This window comes from Thalassophryne amazonica, chromosome 2 (genome assembly GCF_902500255.1).
Source record: "Thalassophryne amazonica chromosome 2, fThaAma1.1, whole genome shotgun sequence".
Lineage (NCBI taxonomy): Eukaryota > Metazoa > Chordata > Actinopteri > Batrachoidiformes > Batrachoididae > Thalassophryne > Thalassophryne amazonica.
The window spans coordinates 97,047,784-97,065,784 of NC_047104.1; the positions used below are offsets into that span (position 1 = coordinate 97,047,784).

General features: G+C 39.4%; 2 protein-coding genes across 3 annotated transcripts in view; both read left to right on the forward strand.

The window, feature by feature from the left end:
• ap1g1 (adaptor related protein complex 1 subunit gamma 1) overlaps positions 1-8,609 on the forward strand; it is an 85,582-nt gene extending 76,973 nt beyond the window's left edge. The window contains exons 23-24 of one of the 2 annotated variants that reach the window (XM_034190219.1): positions 2,501-2,599; positions 4,209-8,609. In XM_034190219.1, coding sequence (XP_034046110.1) covers positions 2,501-2,599; positions 4,209-4,310 — 201 coding nt within the window. In that variant the 3' untranslated portion in view covers positions 4,311-8,609. The remainder of the gene's footprint in view (positions 1-2,500; positions 2,600-4,208) is intronic. The other variant, XM_034190227.1, reaches the window with a different exon arrangement.
• Positions 8,610-13,960: 5,351 nt separating this feature from the next.
• phlpp2 (PH domain and leucine rich repeat protein phosphatase 2) overlaps positions 13,961-18,001 on the forward strand; it is a 152,537-nt gene continuing 148,496 nt past the window's right edge. The window contains exon 1 of the mRNA XM_034190209.1: positions 13,961-14,337. Coding sequence (XP_034046100.1) covers positions 14,143-14,337 — 195 coding nt within the window. The 5' untranslated portion in view covers positions 13,961-14,142. The remainder of the gene's footprint in view (positions 14,338-18,001) is intronic.

Sequence of the window (18,001 nt, forward strand, 5' to 3'; positions counted from 1 at the left end):
GATCCCAACGCTTTAAAATGGCAACAACATAAAAAAAGGATGTGGATGAAAATGGAAAATCGCCATTCAAATGGATCAAAGAACAGCCAGAAAGCCTCAGCAAATGGTCAGCTCCAGGGTGATCAAGGAACGTCTAAAGTTACCTGTGAGTACTGTAACAATTATAAGACGCTTATGCAAAGCCAAACTATGGGCAAGAAGCCCCCACAAAGTTCCATTGTTGAAAAATTTAGTGTGCTGAAGGGGTTACAATTTGCCAAAGAACAAATTGACTGGCCTAAAGAGAAATTATCCAACTTTTTTTTTGAACTGACGAAAGCAAGATTGTTCTTTATGGGTCTAGGGCAGTGGTGGGCACAGCTAACCAAAAAGTTAGCTTCGATAACAGCTAATCAGCTAACTGAAAAGTTATATTTGATAACGCTAAACCGATAAACCGCCCAAAAATGTATCGGAAGCTACAGCTAACTGATAACCGATAACTTTCAAAATTAAGTTTTAACACCACTTTCACAAACCAAAACAATGAATCACCAGTTCTGTCTTTGTGTCCCCCCTGCTGGAAGCTCCTATTTACTACGTATTTTACTCTACCGCAGTAAAAGGAGTATGACCACCAGGTTGTCACAAAAAAGTCTAATTGTATTTAGACAACCTTCTGATATAACCTGATAATACTGCCATGAACACTACTGGCCGGTAGATGGCAGTAGAGACCGTGAAAATTGCCAAAACTACTATTCCAAATACTGTGTCTGCTATGTTTAATCTGCGTGGAATTTAATAAACACAAACCAAATTTCAGACATCTTATATATATATTACTGTGGAACAAAGATGACAGTGTTGTAAAGGACAATAACCAGGAAACTGCAAACAGGAAGCAGTTGCAGCTCACAGTGATTCCAATTGAAAATAATGGAGAAGCAACCTGAGCTTCTGGCATTTTTACATAAAACAAACACAATAACTATAAACCCAGAGAATATATTCACGAGAGCTTTAGGCACAATATACAAAGGGTTTAATGCTGTTGTTTGTGTGGAGCCTGATCAGAGCGTCTCAAATGCATTTCTCATGTCATGAACTTTTACAGTCAGTACCCATAATTCACTGCGCACACACCATGTCCACACTAAAACCTTTAAAATTAGTGCAATACTTTAAAACATATAGCTGATATTTTCACTTTATAAAACTTTGGATGTGACGTTAATTTAAATAACTTGTCCAAAATTAGTTTGGTTAAAATTTTAACCATAAGTTAAAACTGTATGCCTCTGGATGACTTGGGTGATATTACAGGCTGGTTAGTAAGGTTTCAAGAGAAATGGTCTCATTTTGTTTGTCTACTGTGACCAGTTCTCCTCTGATTGTAGAGGCTAGAGCGGTCTTCCCTGAAGCCAGGTAAGCTCAGACTTTAAAAATGTTTATTAGCTGTTAAAGCTTTATTCACTAAGCTTCCAATAATATGTTAGCGGTCTAAAAATTATCAGACTAAACTTTTTCTGAAGATAATTGATCCGATGATGGTTTTCAAAGTTATCCGAAAAGCTAATCCGATATTGAAAATGTTAGCTTTTATAATTAGCGATTAGCGGAACTGTGCCCACCACTGGTCTAGGGATTGCAGACAGTTTGTCAGATGACCCCCTCCAAAAACTGAACACAAGCCACAGTCCACTGTGAAGACAGTGAAGCATGGTGGAGCAAACATCATGATATGGGTATGTTTCTCATACTGTGGTGTCGGGCCTATTTATTGCATACCAGGGATCATGGATCAGTTTGAAAACTTAAAAATACTTGAAGAGGTTATGTTGCCTTATGCCGAAGTGGAAATGCCCTTGAAATGGGTGTTTCAACAAGACAACGACCCCAAACACACCAGCAATCGAGCAGCATCTTGGTTCCAGACAAACAAGATGAGCGTAATCCGAGACCTTAATTCAATAGAAATCTTGCGGGGTGATATCAAAAATGCTGTTTCTGAGACAAAACCAAGAAATGCAGAGGAATTATGGTATGTAGTTCAGTCTTCCTGGGCTGGAATACCTGTTCACAGGTGCCTGAAGTTGGTCGACTCCATGCAACAGAGATGGGAATCGGTTCTCAGAAACACTGATTATACAACTAAATATTAGTTCAGTGATTCACAGGAAAGATAAATATTCACGTACATTTCAGTTTATACAGTAAATGTTTGATTTTGTAAAGAAAAATGCAGACACTGCTGTTTTTGAACAGCCTAATATTTCTTTTTCTTCGCTCTCGGTAAAGTGATAACAAATTTGATACATTTTCATGTTTTGAATTGGAAATTGAATGTGCAGTGTTCCCAATGTATTTGTGTGTTTGGAAATAAAAGCTGTCATCAGGATTTTGAGCTTTACTCACCTTATTTAAACACACAACTGTATTTAAAGGCATTGTTGTGTTATTTAGTATTGTATTGTAGAAGTAATGTTTTTTTTTTTTGTAAATTATCCAATACTGTCAGACATTCCAGCTGCAGCTCCTCTCCCCGAGCAGTAATGTCGTCCCAGCACTCAACCAGGGAAACGTCACACAGGTTGTCAGAGTCCTTAATCCACAGAAGGTGAGCTTCCCTACATACTGTGCCCAGAAAGTATTCACAGCATTTCACTATTTCCACATTTTGTTATGTTACAGCCTTACTCAAAATGGAGTAAATTAATTTTTTTCCCCCCTCAAAATTCCACTCACAACACCTGATAATGACAACATGAAGTTTTGTTGTTGAAATTTTTGCAGATTTATTAAAAATAAACTAAGATAAGAAATCACGTTTACATAAGTATTCACACCCTCAGTACTTTGTTGCTACACCTTTGGCAGCATTACAGCCTCAAGTCTTCTTGAATATGATGCCACAAGCTTGGCGCACCTATCTTTGGGCTGTTTTGCCCATTCCTCTTTGCAGGGGTGGTGGCCAAGTGGATAGCGTACTTTGTTTCAGTGTGGAAGGGTCCTGGTTCAAGTCTCACCCCTGCCACATTTCTCCATGTAATATCTGTCCATGTAATGTGGAGTTGCGTCATGAAGGGCATCTGGCGTAAATTTCAACATGTAGATCCACCTTGGATTTGCTGTGGTGAGCCCTAGTAAAAAATAAGGGGGCATCCAAAGGGACTTACTTACCTCTTTGCAGCACATCTTAAGCTCTGTCAGGTTGAATAGGGAGCATCTGTGCACAGGAATTTTCAGATCTCTCCAGAGATTTTCAGGTCTTAGCTCTGGCTGGGCCACTCAAGGACATTCACAGAGTGGTCTTGAAGCTACTCCTTTGATATCTTGGCAAACTCCAGATGGGCTGCCATGTGCCTTGTACTAAGGACTGGTTTCCGTCTGTCTGCGCTACCATACAGGGCTGATTGGTGGATTGCTGCAGAGATGGTTGTCCTTCTGGAAGGTTCTCCTCTCTCCACAGAGGAATGCTGGAGCTCTGACAGAGTGACCATCGCTTTTTTGGTCACCTCTCTGTCTAAGGCCCTTCTACCCCAATTGCTCGGTTTAAACTGGCAGTCAGCTCTAGGAAGAGTCCTGGTGGATACAAATTTCTATTTATGGATGATGGAGGCCACTGTGCTCATTGGGACCTTAAAAGCAGCAGAAATGTTTCTTTACCCTTCCCCAGATTTGTGCCTCGTGACAGTCTTGTCTCAGAGGTGTGCAGATAATTCCTTTCTGACATGCACTGTCAACTGTGGGGCCTTAAATGTAGACGTGTGTGCCTTTCCAAATCATGTCCAAGCAACTGAATTTACCCCAGGTGGACTCCAGGTAAGCTGTAGAAACATCTCAAGGGTGATCAGTGGAAGCAGGATGCACCTGAGCTCAATTTGGAGCTTCATGGCAAAGGCTGTGAATACTTGTGTACACGTGATTTCTTATTCTTTTTGTTATTGTTATTTTTGAATAAACTTGCAAAAATCTCAATTTATTTTACATCATCATTATGGGGCACTGTGTAGAATTTTGAAGGAAAAATTAATTTCATCTATTTTGGAATAAGGCTGTAACATAAATGTGGAAAAAGTGCAGCGTGTGTGATGTGATATATATATATATATATATATATATATTATTTTTTCACACTTTAGAGCACCCAGCCTGCCTTGAACTGATTGTATTGACTTGAAAAGAATGTGCTGTTTTTGTAAACATGATCCCTCACAAATTTTCAGCAACAACTACGAATGAGGATCAAGCTGACGTACACTCACAAAGGCTCGCCTGTGCAAGACCTGGCTGAGGTTAATAATTTCCCCACTCAGTCCTGGCAGTGATGAGCTGCCTCTGTTGCTTTTAAAAAAGCCTCATTAAGGGAACTATGAAAACTGTTGTCCTTTCACCGTCCTCCCTTCTTCCGAACGGATCCCCCTGTGTCGTCATTGCAGGCCATCGCCATTGAGTTGCATGGGACGCAGCAGAGCATCTCACACAGGAGAAAAATACAGGCGAATGAGAGCGAAAATAAGAGCGAATGACTGACATCACCTGAGTGATCTGGAAAACATATCAGCAAATTTTACTTTTTTTTCTTACTTTGTTTCACCACAATGTCTTTCCTTTGATTGCCCACCTGCAGTCAGCACCCATAATTCACTGTGTAGAATAATGTGCCCCTTTATCAGCACTGCAGTAAAATATTTATCTTGAACTTAACATTCAGACACTCAGTTCTGTTTCAGCCCGCTTTGTCTCCAGGTTTTTTTTTTTTTTTTCTATTAATTCTGAGCCTTCAGTACTTTGACTGCAGTAGCAAAAGCTTTGAAAGGTCTATTGTACAGTCATTATTTTTGGCTACCCCATTATATCACCTTTGGAATCAACAGATATAAATTGTCAGCATTCTATTTTGAATTTTATTAATTTGCTGGAAGTTTGTGTGAGCGTGTCTGAATTACCTGTTAAGCTTGAAAAAGATTTTTTTTTCTGGCACAGTTCTGTACCCCATGTTTCTGTAGGGCACAGCGCACTTTGACCTTTTCCCTACTGAAACAGAGCCACTGTGTCCTGTTTGATCAACTGGGTTCAGAGAATTGCTCATATGTGCCCATGCGCTTTCTAAAATGGTCATCTGTAGCATTAGTTGTTGCTCTGTGTAAGAAATTCAACAGATAACTGCTTTGCAACATTTAAGGGTTTCTTTCATTCTCAGAGATCTGGATCTGTCTCGTAGCCTGATGATTGCATAAGTTGAAAATTTTCATTGAAATGTTCTTTGCATCTGTGTCCACACAGCCTAGCTTGTGACTTTTAGATACATTTCAGATGTATTAAACCTGGTTGAACTTGGTCAACATGCACATACATGTAAATGAGGCTTGTTATGAATATAGTTCCATGCACTGAATGGTTCCTCCCCTTTCCCAATTTCTTCTTTTTAATGGCTGTCTTCTTTGGTGGAGATGCGTCTTTTTGGCACTATTTTCTTTTTTGTTTGTTTCGTGAAAGTTTGTTTTATTTTTGCAGTAAATTGACATAATTATTTATGCCTAATATCAGATTGATGTGCCTTTCTGACTTAGCTGGATAAAAGTCCCTGAATTACCAGAACTAATCAGTTCTGTGTGAGCTTTGTAAGTCTGCTTGTGTGTTCATCATATTTTAGATATTTGTAGGGAGAAATCTTGGTGGATTAGAAATGGTATCACTTTAATCATTACTTTCCCTTTCTGTATCATCACAAGTTGGTCACCTGCTAATACTGGCCTATGTGGATTAGGATGATGCCTTTTGCTGTTCATTTGATAGAACAGATTAGAGCTTTGTGATGTCCAGTGTTTGCTCCCTCTTTGTAGTGTGGCAGCCTTTCCATTGGAACACCTGTATGGTGTCAATCGCGCCTAAAACCAAGCAAATGTCAAAAGCGTTACAATGGCAGCTAATGTGATATGTAACCTCTAGATAAGGTGGTATAAAGGTTAGAATTTGTTTTGTTTTACTTCTCATGAAGTGAAATTCCTTTAAAGCTTCCCATTAGTTTAGCTCACCTGGTGAGATACTGGGATGGGATATTCTGTGGTAACTGTTTCGCTCTCCTCCAAATCTGAATTCTTGCCATGCTGCTGATGACGGTAACCTTAATACCTCACAATATTTTCTCTTTCTTTTAACTTTCGGTGGCAGTAGATTTGTAAGTCATGATTTGCAATCGATGGGAATGTCCAAAAAAGAACACTGATGGTAGTATGTAGAGCTCATCGCTTAAGAAGCTTAGCCATGCTGTGTTGAGATCCTCAGATGTTTGATCAGGCTGTATACTTCGTTTCATTATGGTTCACTATCGAAACTTCTGTGACCAAATCGGCGAGACTAGCTTTGAAATATTTTTTAAGATATATGTGTATATGGAGAAAATTATTTGTTTTTCTTTTGTTGACAAATGCTATATCGGCCATTTTTCCTGTACATATTGGGGGCTTTTACAATTTCTTCTCTTGTACTATTGTTCGGCCCTTTTTTAGATACCATTTTCTAAAAATTCCAATTATTCAGTGTATATTGACTCTGGATTTTGCAGACTTCCCTGTACCATTACTCATTCATTGTAAAAGGTACATGATCTGCTGCCTGTATATTGTACATAGTTGTAAAACAAAGGCTAATCAAACTAAATAAAACCCACATGAAGACTTACAAAGAATATCTAGGAAGTATAATTATATGCATATATGTACAAAAAAGACTCAAAAGGATACAACTGAGCTGCTTTCGATTTACTGTGCATACTTCACGATTGGATGCGTTCACCGTTACTACTTTTTACAAAGAGCTTTAGTGGGACTGTTGGCCTTTTGTTCGGTTCCACTGGGTGTTGGATTAAGGTTAGTGTTTCTTGATGCATGCACTGCACTACTGAGAATCTCGAGCACAGTGCTATGAAGTGGCACCTGTCTTGCTGAATCATCTCATGTCCACATGCTCCTTAAAGACTGATTTCTTGCCAACATGCACAATTCCTCTGACCTCGTGTTCAAACTGAAGTACATCGTCATTCTGCAAATGAATTCAAAGAATGGTGCTTTGCTGTCACTTTATACTATCTTGTACAAAGCTATTCATGAAGGTGTTGTGGCTTTGAAAATATATTGGCTTTGCATAAACTGAGCACAATATGATTTCTGCAGAACTTTTCAACATCTTTATCTCATTCAGTTCCCTTTGAATCTTGTATCTGGGATCACGCTGGATGACAGCTTTTGTGCATGAGTACAAAACTTCCAGATTTATTTCAAACCTCTGTTCTAACCTGAAATTTAAGATTGTTCGGTTTCTGTCTTGTTTCTCCTTGTTTTTGTTTTTTTTGTGCATGATAGTCGTCGTCTTGCTTGGTTCAGGTGACCACTTTGTATGCTTTCTTGTGCATATCAATGTCACATTTAACTGAGGTCTCGCTATTTTAAATTTAAATTACATGTTAAATAAAGGATGCGAGGGAGGGAATTTTGGCTTCTATTTTATTTCATTATAAATTCTTCCAATTCAACGATTGCTGCCTTTTCCAGCTTCCCACACCCAACTCTTTACAGCTTGCATGTTTTCTGTGCTACAAGCTAGTGACCACAAGGGGGAGCCGTGCAACTTTGATTGCTGACAGGATTATAAAAGTTCCTTACATTTAGTCTAAATTGTTTTATTTATTTTCCTTCTGATCAGTATGTACCCTTGTTAATCACAGTTGATCAGTTTTAAATGTGTAAAGAGAAATGAACCCAATATAAGTGCTACAGACACTGTAACCTGAAAGGAAGAAATGTATACTCATCAGATGTGTGAGCAGCATTTGAAGTGATGCGTGCGTGCGTGCGTGAGAGGAAACTATCCATGTGTGTCCAGGTGTCTGATACCTTTTACTCGACTTTTTTTTTCTTCTTTTTTTTTTCTTTTTTTTTTTTTGACTGCAACTTTAACTTCCAGCTTCTGAGTTGCATGTGAAAACCAGTGTAAATAATGTAATTTCTACTCTTGCCCTGAGAATCTTTTTGAAATGCAAGTTGAAATTATCAGACCGCCTTTATGGGTCAGTACTAATATGTACAATAGCAAGGTGTTCAGATAGCGCTCACAATGTTGTTTGTTTGTTTTTTTGTTGTTGTTTTGTTTTTGTTTTTTTAAAGAATGTCCTATATGACGGCACATCCTTCATTTGAATTAATTGGATATTTGTTTCATATCCTTTGTTCTTAAGGTGAATTCAGTGTGTAAAGGGCTTGGAAGAGCAGCTGAATTACCATGTTCGCTTTCCCTGATGAATCAAAAACATTAACTGTTTCAAAGACAAAAATCTGTCTGTTGCCAGCCTGTCCTGACTCTAAAACAGTGTACGATCCTGATTTTTTTTTGGGGGGGGGGGGGGACGAGATGTCTGAGATTCACTGCTTCAGTTAAGTCTGACGTGTTGAACTGAATCCAGCACAGTTTGATTTCGAGCTGACTGTGAATGCTGAACTGATAGTATAAAATGATGATTAAGATAAGTTGTAAACTATTAAATGGGATATTTTCAATTTATGCTGTGTATTCTTGTCTTTGGGTTGGAGAAAATGATCAAGCAAATAAAAAAGTTAATTAAAAACCTAGCTGAATGATGGTAGTTCTTTTTGAATTGACTCACTCAACAACCCCCAATCCCCACTCCTTAGACTGGAGCATTTTGGTGAATAATTTGTATTTGTAATGCCTGCTCTATTTAACAGACTTAATGCTGTGTCCCACCTAAACCTTTAATCACAATTTTGTTAGGCCAACCCCTGACAAAGTGCTCAACTTAGTGCAGCAGATAACTGAAACAATCATGATACAAGCACCAAAGTTGGCACAAATACTCCTTAGACATTACTGTTTTGGAAAAAACCGACTGGCCACTTGAATTTTTAATAGGCAGCCAGGTAGGGGTCAATTGAAGAATTACACAGGGGTCAAAATTAAAAAGTCTCAAATCATTTTGAAAACTACACATTGTTTGTGTGATCATAAAGATTCCAAAAAGGTATAGTTTGCACTATCTATGACTGAATGATCAGGAGTTATGGGGTAAAAACAGCAAAAAAGGTGACAAAGGTCAGTTTCAGTTTGTACAGGGGTCAAAAGTTAAAGTTCCTTCAATTTTGGTAAAAAGTGATGCAAATGATTGGTTGAGCTAATAGGATTAATAAATGGAATAGTTTTGTGTTGAATGGTCTCCACAGTAAAGGTCAAACAAGGTCAACGTCCATTGGATTCTGACGTGACATATGTTACCCTGTAACATAACTAAGCATGATACTTGGTCCAAACTATTCCTTTTTATTCCGACGCATAATTGGAGTAAGCAGGACCCGGGGAGGCTGACAAGTGTGATTCCTCTATAATTGGAACACACTCACTGGACCCCTGACTTATCTCATCCACTCCTGGTGACTCACCACAGGAGGTGATTGACTATCTCAGTGACAGTGACTTCCACCAGGGAGGTGGCACCAGATTAGCCTGAGTATTTCATCCTTGGCTCCTCTAAGGAGAGCATGTTGGTAGGTTGAGGAGATCCTCAGTGTTCCTTTCACTGCCTGACAGTGTCTCCAGGTAATCGGCCCCCGAAGTCCTCCATGGCCTTTCCAAACTCCTCCCACACCTGAGTTTTCCCCTCTGCAACCATTGGTGCACCCTGTGTGTACCCATTTGATGATTCTGGAGACCTCTGTGCCAACAAGCAATAGAAACTGGCCACAAGTCAAAGCAGCTGCCTTAACACTGGATACCTTGTACAACCCCTGGCAAAAACTATGGAATCACCGGCCTCGGAGGATGTTCATTCAGTTGTTTAATTTTGTAGAAAAAAAGATCACAGACACGACACAAAACTAAAGTCATTTCAAATGGCAACTTTCTGGCTTTAAGAAATCAAGAAAAAAAGATTGTGGCAGTCAGTAACGGTTACTTTTTTAGACCAAGCAGAGGAAAAAATATGGAATCACCCTGTAAATTTTCATCCCCAAAACTAACACCTGCATCATATCAGATCTGCTCGTTAGTCTGCATCTAAAAAGGAGTGATCACACCTTGGAGAGCTGTTGCACCAAGTGGACTGACATGAATCATGGCTCCAACATGAGAGATGTCAATTGAAAGAGAGTAAATCATCACGCAATGTTGCAAAAGATGTTGGTTGTTCACAGTCAGCTGTGTCTAAACTCTGGACCAAATACAAACAACATTGGAAGGTTGTTAAAGGCAAACATACTGGTAGACCAAGGAAGACATCAAAGCGTCAAGACAGAAAACTTAAAGCAATATGTCTCAAAAATCGAAAAATGTACAACAAAACAAATGAGGAACGAATGGGAGGAAACTGGAGTCAACGTCTGTGACCGAACTGTAAGAAACCGCCTAAAGGAAATGGGATTTACATACAGAAAAGCTAAACGAAAGGTATCATTAACACCTAAACAGAAAAAAACAAGGTTACAATGGGCTAAGGAAAAGCAATTGTGGACTGTGGATGACTGGATGAAAGTCATATTCAGTGATGAATCTCGAATCTGCATTGAGCAAGGTGATGATGCTGGAACTTTTGTTTGATGCCTTTCCAATGAGATTTATAAAGATGACTGCCTGAAGAGAACATGTAAATTTCCACAGTCATTGATGATATGGGGCTGCATGTCAGGTAAAGGCACTGGGGAGATGGCTGTCATTACATCATCATCAAATGCACACGTTTATGTTGATATTTTGGACAATTGAAAGGATGTTTGGGGATGATATCATTTTTCAAGATGATAATGCATCTTGTCATAGAGCAAAAACATTCCTTGCAAAAAGACACATAGGGTCAATGTCAATGAGCAGATCTGATTTGATGCAGGTGTTAATTTGGGGGATGAAAATTTACAGGGTGATTCCATAATTTTTTCCTCAGAATTGAGTGATTCCATATTTTTTTCCTCTGCTTGGTCTAAAAAAGTAACCGTTACTGACTGCCACAATCTTTTTTTCTTGATTTCTTATAGTGTTTCTTAAAGCCAGAAAGTTGCCATTTGAAATGACTTTAGTTTTGTGTCATGTCTGTGATCTGTTTTTTTCTACAAAATTAAACAACTGAATGAACATCCTCTGAGGCCGGTGATTCCATAATTTTTGCCAGGGGTTGTACAAGGAACACACTGGATTCCGGATGTTGGGGATGTTCTTTTCAGAGGTGTGAGTTGAAGGCCGTCTTGATAGGTTCCTCCACAAAACAAGCAACAACTCACCATGTTTTGTTTAGGACTCCCAGGTGGACTCTGGCTTACCCTACCATCTGACCCTACAAATCACCAGACACTGGTGTGTGTGTTTTTTTTTTTGTTTTTGTTTTTTTGTTTTGTTTTTTTAAACCAAAGACAAGCAGTGTGTTAACAACAAACATGATGATATGCAAATGTTACAAGATGATTATGTATTGCTGATAACATTTAACAAATGTTTAGAAGCATAAGTGTGTGTGTGTATATATATATTTTTGCAGAGATGAGTTAATAGCATTTAAATAAACACACCTGGGATATTCAAATGTATGCAAATCATATGTGAAAAATGTAATGTGTTTTTAAGACTGACTCAAAGAACGCTCTGATACAGGGCTGAAACAGGAAGAAAAAAATAAAACCAGACCTGCACCTGCAACGCCCTGGATGGTGAATTTCCATGATCCAAAGTTGAACTCACAAGATCTGGGTACTTTCCAGAAAATATCCTCAGGTGTGACTTGCTATATTTAGAAAACAGAAATGGCCCTCCTCACAGTATTTAAGGTGAGCGTAAATCGAAGTTGTTCCATTGTTCTTGACTGAATTTTGCTTCCTTTGCTGGCAAAATAAAAACTTTCTTTGAAATCCATTCCTGGCTTTTCTGGACAACTTTAAGGAGATCTTTTTGAACAACTGAGCACAGCCAAAAGACTCTCCCCTGGTGATCAAGGACTGTCCAATGTCTCCACTACAACACCTGGCTAACAGACTACAATTATATTAAGATATGCATTAACCACTAATTTGAGCTTGTATCAAAATTGTTGCCTCTGCTACAAATGAAAAGATGGCACTTTTCTGTTTTTGACCGTGCAGCCTTTGTACATACACTGCTGCTAGTTTTGAAGATACTGTGAGGGCAGCACATGTGTACATTTACATGTAAAAACATTTGAAGTTGGGAATTTGTGAGATACACCTGGAGGTTTTTATTTATTTATTTATTTATTAGAAAGAGGGGGGATTCCGTAGCCGTGTTGCTTTCCGTAGCCAGCAATCAATGTACGGCTATCCAGGGTTTTCATGTATCCCATAATCCCTTGTTCACCAGAGTCGCTGCAGTCAGAACAACAGAGAATCCACATGATGACAATTGTAAATGAATATTATACTACAAAAATGTATTTTTGTATGCTTTTCATCACGTTAATAAGAAACTGTGTGCATGATACCCTGAAAACTTGCTAAAACAATTATAACAACCCAAAACAACAAAGGAGAAATTCGGGAGCTGTTAAGTGTTGGAGAGACTGTGGGGACATGGAGGCCAACCACACCCACATTTTTTGGTCCTGCTCAAAAATTGCTGGATTTTGGAACAGTGTCATACTAGAAATTGAACGGATTATGGATTTAGAACTGTTGCAACCCATGTCGACATTATTATTAGGAGACCTCCCAGAGGAAATTACAAAAAATGACAGATATCTAATTAGAATGATGGGAGCTGCTGCCAAAAAAATGATTACCCAAAAATGGCTTCACCCAGATCCACCAACGTTGGAAGATTGGCTGAAAACTTGAAGAAACTTGCAAGATGGAAAGACTAACATATATGCTTAGACTACAACCAGATCTCTATGTAAGAAGGTGGGGGAAATGGCCTAATTTACATGGATCTGATGAATGATTGATCTTAAGCTCCTTCCAAATGTCATATAAATTACTGTTCATAAAACTTAAGTTTTTGCTCATGTTCATCCCTGACTTCTGTTTATATCATTCATCGGATAGATTATGTTACAATAGCCGACTGTTAATAAGTTGTTTTGTCATTGTGAAATTGTTATGAAATGTTTGTATAATCAATTGTGAAACCTAATAAAAATCAAAAGTATTAAAAACAAAAAAACAATTATAACAAATAATCCGTGTCTGCTACGTTTAATCTGCGTGGAATTTAATAAACGCAAACTGAATTTCAGACATATATATTAGTCTGGAACAAAGAGGACAGTGTTGTAAAGAACAAGAATCAAGACGTTAAAGAGCAAACTTCACTTTCTCCCAGAACGACATGATCAGGAAGCGATTGCAGCTCACAGCAGCTTCCATTGAAAATAACGGAGAGACAGCCTGTGATTCTCACATGTTTACATAAAACAAACGCAATGACAACGTCTATAAACCCAGAGAATATATTCATGACAGTTTTAGGCACAATATAAAAATAGTTTTATGTTGTGATGTTAATGGTGTTGTCCGTGTGCAGCGGTTAAAGTGCAGCGTGATCAGAGCGTCTCAATGCAGTTCTCAATGTTGCTGAGATCTCAGCACGGCGACCTCTCTGAGGTTTTGCGGGATTTGAAACCTGAAAAGGGTGGATTGGACTCAATACTTTTAGTTAATCCTAACCTAAGACAATTTAAGCAGCAGTTATAAATCTGATATTTTTTTCCTAGAATTTTTTTGCCCGCAAACTTTATGTTTACGCAGTAAAATTGTTGGGCTGTCACAGAATTCCAGTTTCTATTCAAGATGTTCTGGCTGTATGCAGTTTGCGGACCGCCAGTTTGAAACCCCTGTTCATCATTATGATTTTTGTTCGGAACTGCATCGAGGGCTTAAAGAACAAAATTTCAAATTAAAATAATAGTAATAATAATAATAATAAAAAAAACCCTCAAATAATAATTAAAAAAAAAATCTCTACCCCGTAAGACCATGAGGAGCTGCCGAATGAACGTGTGAACCCGCCTCGCTGATGTTTATGGATGAGCTGGCCGGTGTCAGTGTGGACATGGCGGCGCTGCTCCCACACACGTTGAGTGTTCACCTCTCCGTGGAAATCCGCCACCACAGGACGCCACTTTTTGGGTTTTGTCGCTGCTAACAGGAAACATTCATGGTGATGGAGGGTGAAGATGACAATGCCACAGCCGCCGTGACTGACACCAAGAAAGGCGGCGCTGTCGAAGCTAGCCGAGCGAACCTCGACAGGCAGCCGGACACGGTGGCCCTCAGAGCGGGCACGAATCGGACTGCGGGTCGCGGCAGCCGCAGTGCTCCCGGAGCTGCGACCGGGATCCGGGTGCTAAAGGCAGGTGACACATGACACGGATTCAAACCGGGCAGGAAAGTATTTGTTGACATTTCTTACATTTCAGCACAGGGCAAAGTGCACGAGGAAAGGAAATACATCTTTGGAATATAATTATGTAACGGCTGAGATTGATCATTATTGAAGAATCATGGCACTAATCCGCGCTGTTCAGTGACTCTGCACATTTACTGTCGTTTGAAGGAAGGGTGGACATTATAACAAGACTTTCCATCGGATTGTTCTTCGACTATAAATACCACTGCGAGCTGGTAGTCTATGAACAGTTACGTGTACATTTTAAATTGGCATTAGTTCTGAATCCACAGTACTCTAAATTAGGTCTTAAACTGGCGCCACAGGGGCTGCATAAGGCAGTGAGCCAGCAGTTTACAGTGCATGATATGTCATATTTCTCCATATATTGTTAAAGGACAAGTTCTTGTTTGCATTTTATGATTATGTACAGCAGTGCTTCCTAAACAGTTTTCCTGAAATGGCCCTAAATAGTATCTTCAAAAAAAAAAGAGTGTGTGTGTGTGGGTATATATATATATATATATATATATATACACACACGAGGTCTATTAGAAAAGTATCCGACCTTATTATTTTTTTCAAAAACCATATGGAACCAAAACATCAGACATGCTTGAACCCTCGTGGACATGCAAGAGTTTTTTCACGCCTGTCGGTTACGTCATTCGCCTCTGGGCAGTCTTTGAGTGAGGAGTGGCCCACCCTCTCGTTGTTTTTTCATTGTTTAGGAATGGCTCAGAGACTGCTGCTTTGTTTGATCAAATTTTTTTCAAAACTGTAAGGCACAACTGAGTGGACACCATTCGATAAATTCAGCTGGTTTTCGGTAAAAATTTTAACGGCTGATGAGAGATTTTGGTCTGGTAGTGTCGCTTTAAGGACGGCCCACGGCGCCTGACGGCGATCTGCGCTTCGAGGCGGCAGCGTCTCACCGTTTCAAGTTGAAAACTTCCACATTTCAGGCTCTGTTGATCCAGGAAGTCGTCAGAGAACAGAGAACTTTCAGAAGAAGTCGGCATGAGGAGTTTATTCAGACATTCCATTGTTAACGGTCATTTTGTAATGAAAGAACGTGCGGGCAGAGTCGCATGTCAGGCTGGACCAGACCGCGGGGGGTCGCGACAGGAAAAACACCTCCGTTGGAAACTTTAACGGGCACGTTGGAACATGCCCAAGCTGTTAAACAATTTCTCAGTTACTCACTTGTTGAAAGCCATCAAAAGCCGCCTGAATTTTACAAATGGTTTTCAACACGGAGGTGTTTTTCCTGTCGCGGAGCACACAGATTCGCAGAGTCATCATGGAAACGACTCGGCGAATTTGCGCGCACGTCTTTCATTAAAAAATGTCCTTAAACAGTGGAATGTCCGCATAAAGTCCTCATGCCGGCCTCTTCTGAATCTTCTCTGTTCTCTCACGACGTCCTGGGTGAATTAAGCCTTAAATTAGGATGTTTTCAGGTCGAAACAGGCCGACGACGGTGCCTGGAAGCGCTGCAGGATGTCCCGCTCCGTGGGAAGTCCTTACACTGACAGAAACACCCCATAATCTCTCATCAGCCGTTAAACTTTTCACCGAAAACCATCTTAATTTCTCGAATAGTGTCCACTCGGATATTCCTCACAGGTCCAGAAAAAATTTTGATAAAGCAACGCGCGCCGTCTCGAGCAGCGTGTGAACCAAAGGAATTCAGCCGAGAGGGCGGGACCACATCTCACTCAAGGCCTGCCCACAGGGAAATGACGTCACTGACACGCGTGAAAAAACTCACGCATTCGCACAAGGGTTCAAGCATGATTGGTGTAATCGCACGTCATTCAAATCCATATAGTTAAAAAAATAATAAAAGGGTCGGTTTATTATCTAATAGACCATGTGTATATATATATATATATGTGTATACACACAACCCCTGGCAAAAATTATGGAATCACCGGCCTCGGAAGATGTTCATTCAGTTGTTTAATTTTGTAGAAAAAAAGCAGATCACAGACATGACACAAAACTAAAGTCATTTCAAATGGCAACTTTCTGGCTTTAAGAAACACTATAAGAAATCAAGAAAAAAAAATTTGTGGCAGTCAGTAACGGTTACTTTTCTAGATCAAGCAGAGGGAAAAAATATAGACTCACTCAATTCTGAGGAATAAATTATGGAATCACCCTGTAAATTTTCATCCCCAAAACTAACACCTGCATCAAATCAGATCTGATCGTTAGTCTGAATCTATAAAGGAGTGATCACACCTTGGAGAGCTGTTGCACCAAGTGGACTGACATGAATCATGGCTCCAACACGAGAGATGTCAATTGAAACAAAGGAGAGGATTATCAAACTCTTAAAAGAGGGTAAATCATCACGCAATGTTGCAAAAGATGTTGGTTGTTCACAGTCAGCTGTGTCTAAACTCTGGACCAAATACCAACAACAGGGGAAGGTTGTTAAAGGCAAACATACTGGTAGACCAAGGAAGACATCAAAGCGTCAAGACAGAAAACTTAAAGCAATATATCTCAAAAATCAAAAATGCACAACAAAACAAATGAGGAATGAATGGGAGGAAACTGGAGTCAACGTCTGTGACCGAACTGTAAGAAACCGCCTAAAGGAAATGGGATTTACATACAGAAAAGCTAAACGAAAGCCATCATTAACACCTGAACAGAAAAAAAACAAGGTTAGAATGGGCTAAGGAAAAGCAATCGTGGACTGTGGATGACTGGATGAAAGTCATATTCAGTGATGAATCTCGAATCTGCATTGGGCAAGGTGATGATGCTGTAACTTTTGTTTGGTGGCGTTCCAATGAGATTTATAAAGATGACTGCCTGAAGAGAACATGTAAATTTCCACAGTCATTGATGATATGGGGCTGCATGTCAGGTAAAGGCACTGGGGAGATGGCTGTCATTACATCATCAATAAATGCACAAGTTTACATTGATATTTTGGACACACTTCTTATCCCATCAATTGAAAGGATGTTTGGGGATGATGAAATCATTTTTCAAGATGATAATGCATCTTGCCATAGAGCAAAAACTGTGAAAACATTCCTTGCAAAAAGACACATAGGGTCAATGTCATGGCCTGCAAAAAGTCCGGATCTTAATCCAATTGAAAATCTTTGGTGGAAGTTGAAGAAAATGGTCCATGACAAGACTCCAGCCTGCAAAGCTGATCTGGGAACAGCAATCAGAGAAAGTTGGAGCCAGATTGATGAAGAGTACTGTTTGTCACTCATTAAGTCCATGCCTCAGAGACTGCAAGCTGTTATAAAAGCCAGAGGTGGTGCAACAAAATACTAGTGATGTGTTGGAGCGTTCTTTTGTTTTTCATGATTCCATATTTTTTTCCTCAGAATTGAGTGATTCCATATTTTTTTCCCTCTGCTTGGTCTAAAAAAGTAACCGTTACTGACTGCCACAATTTTTTTTTTCCTGATTTCTTATAGTGTTTCTTAAAGCCAGAAAGTTGCCATTTGAAATGACTTTAGTTTTGTGTCATGTCTGTGATCTGCTTTTTTTCTACAAAATTAAACAACTGAATGAATATATAGTGGTGGGCACAGCTAACCAAAAAATTAGCTTTGATAACAGATAATCAGCTAACTGAAAACTTAGC